This window comes from Pygocentrus nattereri, chromosome 25, assembly GCF_015220715.1.
Source record: "Pygocentrus nattereri isolate fPygNat1 chromosome 25, fPygNat1.pri, whole genome shotgun sequence".
Lineage (NCBI taxonomy): Eukaryota > Metazoa > Chordata > Actinopteri > Characiformes > Serrasalmidae > Pygocentrus > Pygocentrus nattereri.
The window spans coordinates 480001-487500 of NC_051235.1; the positions used below are offsets into that span (position 1 = coordinate 480001).

Below are 7500 nucleotides of genomic sequence, written 5' to 3' on the forward strand. Positions count from 1 at the left end.
CTGCAGACTGCAGGACAGGGGCGGAACCTGCAGTGGGGGAACCGCTCTGCAGACTGACCGATCAGAACACGGGCTGAGCTGACCAATCAGAGCACGCTGGGCTCATCAGGAGGCGGGGCTTAATGACACAGGAGCTCTAACAGGGCGATTCAGACTCAGATGAACCAGATGAGGACCATAAGGCGATTTTGGAAGATTAAAGCCGTGAATCTCTTCTAGTAGAGGAAAATGAGCTTAATAAGTTCCTTTTGAAGTGTTTGGATTTGAGCTCCTCTGTACAGTCGCTGTGTTTACTGTCCTGCTTTAAAACTCATGTAAACACATTAATAATCCAGTGCATTGTGTGTGTGTGTGTGCGCGTGTGCATGTTCTCCTCCAGGCCGCGCTCTATAAGACCAACCACATTGTCATGACAATGGGGTCGGACTTCCAGTATGAAAACGCTAATCCGTGGTACAAAAACATGGATAAGCTGATCCACTACGTTAACGCTCAGCAGGCTAACGGCAGCCAGGTGAACGTCCTCTACTCCACACCTTCCTGTTACCTGCAGGAGCTCAACCTGGCCAATCAAACCTGGTGAGTTGCACCGTGTGTCCACTGGACCCTGCTGTGCTCACTGCACCCGCTGTACCCGTCGTACCCACTCTGCCCTCTGTACTTTTGTGTTTGTTGTGCCTGTCCACCGTGTGCCTGTCCACCGTGGCAGCAGTCTGCTGTGCCCACTTAACCCTCTGTGCCTGTTGCACCCACTTTGCTCTCTTTGTTGTCTTGCTGTGCCCGAAGTACACGCTTTGCCTAGTGCACCCTTATTGCCCGTCATGCCCACTGCCCCCTCTGTGCCCGTTGTACCAATTTGTCTGCTGTGCCCACTGCACCAGCTCTGCTCACTGTCTGTTGTACATGGTGTGTGTAAATGCTCTGTTGTTTACCGGCCTTGCTTTGTTTGTTACCCGTGTGTTAATGAACTTCTTTGTGTGCTCTGCTCTCTGATGATGATGATGATGATGATGATCTTCAGAAAGGGTTGTTGTTGTTTATTTTATTCTCTCTCTCTCTCAGGCCGTTAAAATCGGATGACTTCTTCCCATACGCTGATGGTCCTCACGATTTCTGGACCGGTTACTTCACCAGCCGCCCGGCACTGAAGCGATACGAGAGACTGAGTAACAGCTTACTGCAGGTAACAGCTCTGCCTCGTTACCTTCCTCGCCTCACACCTGAACCTGTTTACATCACAACACCCGAGCTCACCGGCTCCCTCTAACCCTCACGTCTCTCCTCAGACCTGCAACCAGCTGGAGGTTCTGGGGGGACCCAAGTCCAGGAGCGGCCCATTTGGGAAAGGAGACAGTGACACCATGAGTAAGTTCCACTGAAGTCGCGCCGCTGAGTGAGTCATGCTATTGGCTGTGGTTACCTGCTGTACTGTGATTGACGTGTTTTCTGACCAATCAGAGCGGGCTATGGCTGTAGCTCAGCACCACGATGCGGTTTCTGGAACCGAGAAGCAGCACGTAGCCGATGACTACGCCAAGAGACTGGCAGAGGGCTGGGCTCACTGTCAGGTACCGTACGTTCGGCCAGTCGGCTCACGCGGTCACCGCGTTCGGCCAGTCGGCTCACGCGGTCACCGCGTTCGGCCAGTCGGCTCACGCGGTCATCGCGTTCGGCCAAACAGTGACTAATAGTTGCATTACAACAAATACAGCTGGTGTTACAGTAACTAACACTTCAAATCTCTGTCTCTCTGTCTGTCTCTCTGTCTGTCTCTCTGTCTGTCTCTCTGTCTGTCTCTCTGTCTCTCTCTCTCTCTCTCTCTCTCTCTCTCTCTCTCTCTCTCTCTCTCTCTCTCTCTCTCTCTCTCTCTCTAGGTGTTGGTCAGTAACTCTCTGTCGGTTCTCAGTGGGTCTGAGGTTCCGAGGGTGTTCTGTGAGAATCTGAACATCAGTGTGTGTCCACTCACCGAGGGCAGTAAGATGGTACGTACGACCCCCACTGCACTTTATTAGGAACACCTGCTCGTTACCTAATCAGCCAGTTGTGTGGCAGCAGCACAGCGTAGAGTCCTGCAGATACGGGCAGCGGCCCGGATTTCACCGTGGTGTGATTGTTGTCCAGCCGGGATGGTTTGAGTGTTTCTGTAACTGCTGACCTCCTGCTGACCTTCACATACAGCGTCTCTGAAGTGCAGAAGCGCCTCATTGATGAGGGGTCAGTGGAGAATGGACAGACTAGTTGGAGCTGACCGAAAGGCTACAGTCACTCAGATAACCACCCTGTGTAGTTGTGATGAGCAGAACGTTTTGGAACATGTCCACCCTTGAGGAAAGCAGAAAGCAGGTCAGAAACCGTCTTGTAATGGCTAATGAAACTGCAGCTAGAACATCTGCAGGAACTGCCTGAGACAGTCCGGTCAACGTGGACCAGAAGCTCAAAGGACTGTTTCCAACATTTGGTGAAATCCACACCATGAAGAATTGAGGCTGTAGTGAGACTGAAAGGAGGCCCGACCCAGTATTAGTGTAGTGTTCCTAATGAAGTGCTCCTATATACATTTATATCTAGAACTCTTGTTTACTATGGAGTGACACAGTAATAAACACTATGGTTCTATACATGGTTTTATAGTTCTTCCCTGTAATGGAGAACCTTTTGTGGGTTCTTAAAGAATCCTTTAAAAAGGCTCTATATAGCGCTCAAAAGGACTTTTTTTACTGTTCTAGAACCTTCTAACCTAGGTGTTAGAAGAGCTGTTGCTGATGGAGATGGTACACAATTAAAGATCTAATTAATTTGTCTCTCTCTCTCTCTCTCTCTCTCTCTCTCTCTCTCTCTCTCTCTCTCTCTCTCTCTCTCTGTCTGTCTCTCTGTCTCTCTCAGTTCTCTATGAACGTGTATAATCCTCTCGCTCGTCCTGTAAGCTGGTCGGTCCACCTGCCTGTTAACGGCACTTCGTACAACGTCACAGACTCCAGTGGGAACGTGGTGGACAGTCAGGTGATTCAGTCTCAGTGATGAATCAGTGATTCAGCTCATCTGATCCTAATTTACAGTTAATAATACAGTATATATTGATTAACCTGTCTCTCTCCCCTGTCTCGTGTGTGTCTGTCTCTTTCTCCCCTTCTCAGGTTCTCCCCGTCTCTAAGCCCACTCAGTATATTCGGAGGGGGCGGGGTTATGCAAAGTATGAGCTGGTGTTCCAGGTTCAGGCCCCGCCCCTTGGGTTCAGTACGTACTCTATCACTCTGCTGAAAACTGATGTAACTCCAGCTGAACCTGAGCGCCGCGCCCCCGTCTCCATGGAGAACAAGGTGAAAGTGAGGGGCACCATAACGCACCCCCTCGAGTCTTACCACAGTACATCTCATCACACCGACGCCAATTCATGATCATCAATGATTAGGCCGTGAAATTCCTCCTTTTCCTGGCGTCCAAATCCTTTCCTTAAGCGGCCGCGCGTCCCCTCTGCGCCGACCTTAAGCGGTCGCGCGTCCCCTCTGCGCCGACCTTAAGCGGTCGCGCGTCCCCTCTGCGCCGACCTTAAGCGGTCGCGCGTCCCCTCTGCGCCGACCTTAAGCGGTCGCGCGTCCCCTCTGCGCCGACCTTAAGCGGCCGCGCGTCCCCTCTGCGCCGACCTTAAGCGGCCGCGCGGCCCCTCTGCGCCGACCTTAAGCGGCCGCGCGGCCCCTCTGCGCCGACCTTAAGCGGCCGCGCGGCCCCTCTGCGCCGACCTTAAGCGGCCGCGCGGCCCCTCTGCGCCGACCTTAAGCGGCCGCGCGGCCCCTCTGCGCCGACCTTAAGCGGCCGCGCGGCCCCTCTGCGCCGACCTTAAGCGGCCGCGCGGCCCCTCTGCGCCGACCTTAAGCGGCCGCGCGGCCCCTCTGCGCCGACCTTAAGCGGCCGCGCGGCCCCTCTGCGCCGACCTTAAGCGGCCGCGCGGCCCCTCTGCGCCGACCTTAAGCGGCCGCGCGGCCCCTCTGCGCCGACCTTAAGCGGCCGCGCGGCCCCTCTGCGCCGACCTTAAGCGGCCGCGCGGCCCCTCTGCGCCGACCTTTAGCGGCCGCGCGGCCCCTCTGCGCCGACCTTAAGCGGCCGCGCGGCCCCTCTGCGCCGACCTTTAGCGGCCGCGCGGCCCCTCTGCGCCGACCTTAAGCGGCCGCGCGGCCCCTCTGCGCCGACCTTAAGCGGCCGCGCGGCCCCTCTGCGCCGACCTTAAGCGGCCGCGCGGCCCCTCTGCGCCGACCTTAAGCGGCCGCGCGGCCCCTCTGCGCCGACCTTAAGCGGCCGCGCGGCCCCTCTGCGCCGACCTTAAGCGGCCGCGCGGCCCCTCTGCGCCGACCTTAAGCGGCCGCGCGGCCCCTGTGCGCCGACCTTAAGCGGCCGCGCGTCCCCTCTGCGCCGACCTTAAGCGGCCGCGCGGCCCCTGTGCGCCGACCTTAAGCGGCCGCGCGGCCCCTGTGCGCCGACCTTAAGCGGCCGCGCGTCCCCTCTGCGCCGACCTTAAGCGGCCGCGCGTCCCCTCTGCGCCGACCTTAAGCGGCCGCGCGTCCCCTCTGCGCCGACCTTAAGCGGCCGCGCCTCCGCTCTGCGCCGACCTTCACCGGCCGCGCCTCCGCTCTGCGCCGACCTTCACGCCGCGTCTCCTCTCTGCTTTCAGTACCTGAAGGTGACCTTTGACCCTAATACTGGCCTCCTGAGTGGACTGACCAACCTGGAAACACAGCAGAGCGTCCAGCTCACGCAGAACTTCTACTGGTGCGTCTCAAACATACACAATACAGGCATTAGACGACTACACAAGTTCTGTAAGTGTTCTGTTGTAAAGGAAATGGTTCTGTATAGAGCAATGAACCCTTAAAGAACTCAACCATGCAGAGTCCCCTGTAATCATGCAAAGGGTTCTGAAAGGTGGTTCTGTATAGACCCCTTTTCTTTATTGAAGAACCCTGAAACACAAGTGTTGGTTTTGTACTGATTGTATGAGTGGTGCGTTTTCTTTGTTCTGTGTGTTCCGTCTCAGCAGAGCTGAGGCACGTTCTAGACACATTTAGTTTTCACGCTTCAGCTCTGTGTCCGGCTGGATGTGAGGTGTGAAACGCGGCGCCTTCTGACGGCCGAGATGTCGCACACATACTTTATAAACTGCTGACCGCACTGTGAACTTATATTTGCATAAAAGTGCAGAAAATATGAATAAAAATATTGAAATGATGAAAGAACCTTTAGAACATCTAATTAGATCAATGCATACTGAAATAAAACGTGTCACACCTTTAGCATCAGAGCAGCATTATTATACAGTAATGTGAGGTGTATCCTCTGCCCGAGTTCACAGCTGAGGGTCGCGCCTGCTCCGCAGTCGGCGCTTAACGGTAATATGACGCTTTACTGGAAACGCCTTGAACATGGAGCATTTTATAGATTCCAGCTGAGCCTGTTCAGAGGAGGCGCAGCTGAAAGCGCCGCGGTTTTAATTGAACGTGTTGGTCTCGCAGCTTGTGGAGTGTTTAAGATGTGTTGCGTCGTGAGGTCACAGGCATGACGAGCTCACTGGTCTCTGGATATGAAATAAAGTAGCAATATAAATAAAATGCGTCCTTCACAGGTACAATGCTAGTGTTGGGAACGCCGAGAGCAGCCAGACGTCCGGAGCGTACATCTTCAGACCCAACTCCTCCACCCCGTGCGCCGTCAGCAAGAAGCCCGATATTTCCACCCTGCAGGTAACGCGTTTAACACACCTGAGCCCTTTCACGGAGTCATTTAATAGAGTTTAATCATCCAGACCTACAGAAACCAGAGACAATCCCAGCACAGAGACTTTATAGGATAAACAAACATCTTTTACGCCTGTTGGGCGGACTTTTAGCTGTTTGTGTCTTTTGAGGATTTGGAGCCCCCTGGTGGCCCCTCTGTGAACGGCCTATACTTTGCAATACAGTCCTGTGCAAAAAAGCGTGGGCACTTTATTTATTATAGCACATTTCTAACACAAGATGGAAAAATAAATGAACAAAAATCTGATAACGAGTTTAAAGTGGTGAAACAAAACAAATTAAAGCAGATGAAAACATGCGGAAGGGTGTGGAAACGTACAGCTCTCAAAATGGACTAATGTTCAGGTTAGGTTTAAACTTGAGCCCATAATTTTATATGAATCTAAAAGCCGGTTTAAATGGTGTGGCCGTGCGTAGTGTGCAAAAGTTTGAGCACCCGGGACAAATTCAATGTTGTTGTGCTTCCAGAGGAAACAGTCCGTCCTCTAGAACCCATACAGAACCCAGCAGCACAGGTCCTCACAGCACCAATGCAGAGTTTAGATCACCCCGTTACACACCGCACTGACCACCTGGATCTGGTCTTCAAAGCTCTAAATGACCTTAAAGCTCCTGAACGTGAGTCTGTTTATGATCGCAGATCTGCAGATTCCGACCTTCTCTACTGAACTCCTTCAGTAAAACAGAGAAGACGTGGAGAGGCTCTTTCAGCTCTTCTGCTTCCGAACTGTGGAGCTCAGTTCAGCTTTTATTAGACAGTCGAGCTCGGAGCTCAGTTTTAATAAACACCTGAAACTCTGCTCCTTAACTCGGAGCTTCATTTAAAGTTAACGTTACTGTTGAGCTTCATCTCCTGAGCGTAAAGCACTTTAAGCTGCCACCGACATGAAAAGAGCTCTAGAAATAGAGGAGATGATTTTTTTCAGCAGTTAAAGCTGTAATAAGCGTCGTTACTGAGTGAGGAGGCTATAAACAGGCTGAAATGCGCTGAGCTGCTGCTGCTGCTGCTGTGAGTCGCCTGTAGAGCCTGAAATCATTTCAAACTCTGAGGCGTCGAGTTTCTCGCACCACGTCACACGTCTTTACGTATCAACGTCGCACACAGACTCAAAAAGGTCCGGCCTCAGAACCAACACCACACTGATGAAGATGTGGTGACAGTAGATTCACTCCCGTCCTCAGAGAAGCTCCTTCACCAGGTTTAGACGGAGTTCTCTCGGATTCTCCTTCAGCCTCGCAGACGTCAGGTTCATCCGCTCGTGGGGGTCCGAAGGCCCACCCGTGTTACAAAATAATAATTTACACATTGCATGCAATTCCATATTTCCACCAGAGAGGGAAATCACCAAATAGTGCTGCTTTAACATCCTGGAGAAAAATTTACATTTATTCATTTTAGCTTATCAGCTCAAACACTGTCCTGTGTGTGTGTCAGAACTCGGTGGTCCAGGAGGTGAGGCAGCAGTTCAGCCCGTGGGTCTCTCAGGTGGTCCGTCTGTACGAGGGCAGCAGAGAGCTGGAGCTGGAGTGGACGGTCGGCCCCGTACCTGTGGAGTAAATACCTGTTTATACCGTAACACAGTCCACAATCTGACCTCTGACCTCAGACCGCACCGCTGAGCCACTACTGCTGTATAAACGCAGTCGCCATAGCAAATTCAGTGGTTCGAAATCCATAAAAATAAAGCTGACTGTGTTTGACTGGGTCTGTGGTTTG

The 7500-nt window shown here is 53.0% G+C and overlaps 1 protein-coding gene across 1 annotated transcript in view; it reads left to right on the forward strand.

Moving 5' to 3' along the window:
- The window catches only part of man2b1 (mannosidase, alpha, class 2B, member 1), a 49151-nt gene that overhangs the window by 17972 nt on the left and 23679 nt on the right, over positions 1-7500 (forward strand). Inside the window, exons 7-16 of the mRNA XM_037534438.1 lie at positions 380-579; positions 1063-1183; positions 1287-1365; positions 1459-1568; positions 1875-1982; positions 2884-3000; positions 3135-3317; positions 4664-4761; positions 5612-5729; positions 7219-7337. Of these exons, the coding sequence (XP_037390335.1) occupies positions 380-579; positions 1063-1183; positions 1287-1365; positions 1459-1568; positions 1875-1982; positions 2884-3000; positions 3135-3317; positions 4664-4761; positions 5612-5729; positions 7219-7337 (1253 nt within the window). The remainder of the gene's footprint in view (positions 1-379; positions 580-1062; positions 1184-1286; positions 1366-1458; positions 1569-1874; positions 1983-2883; positions 3001-3134; positions 3318-4663; positions 4762-5611; positions 5730-7218; positions 7338-7500) is intronic.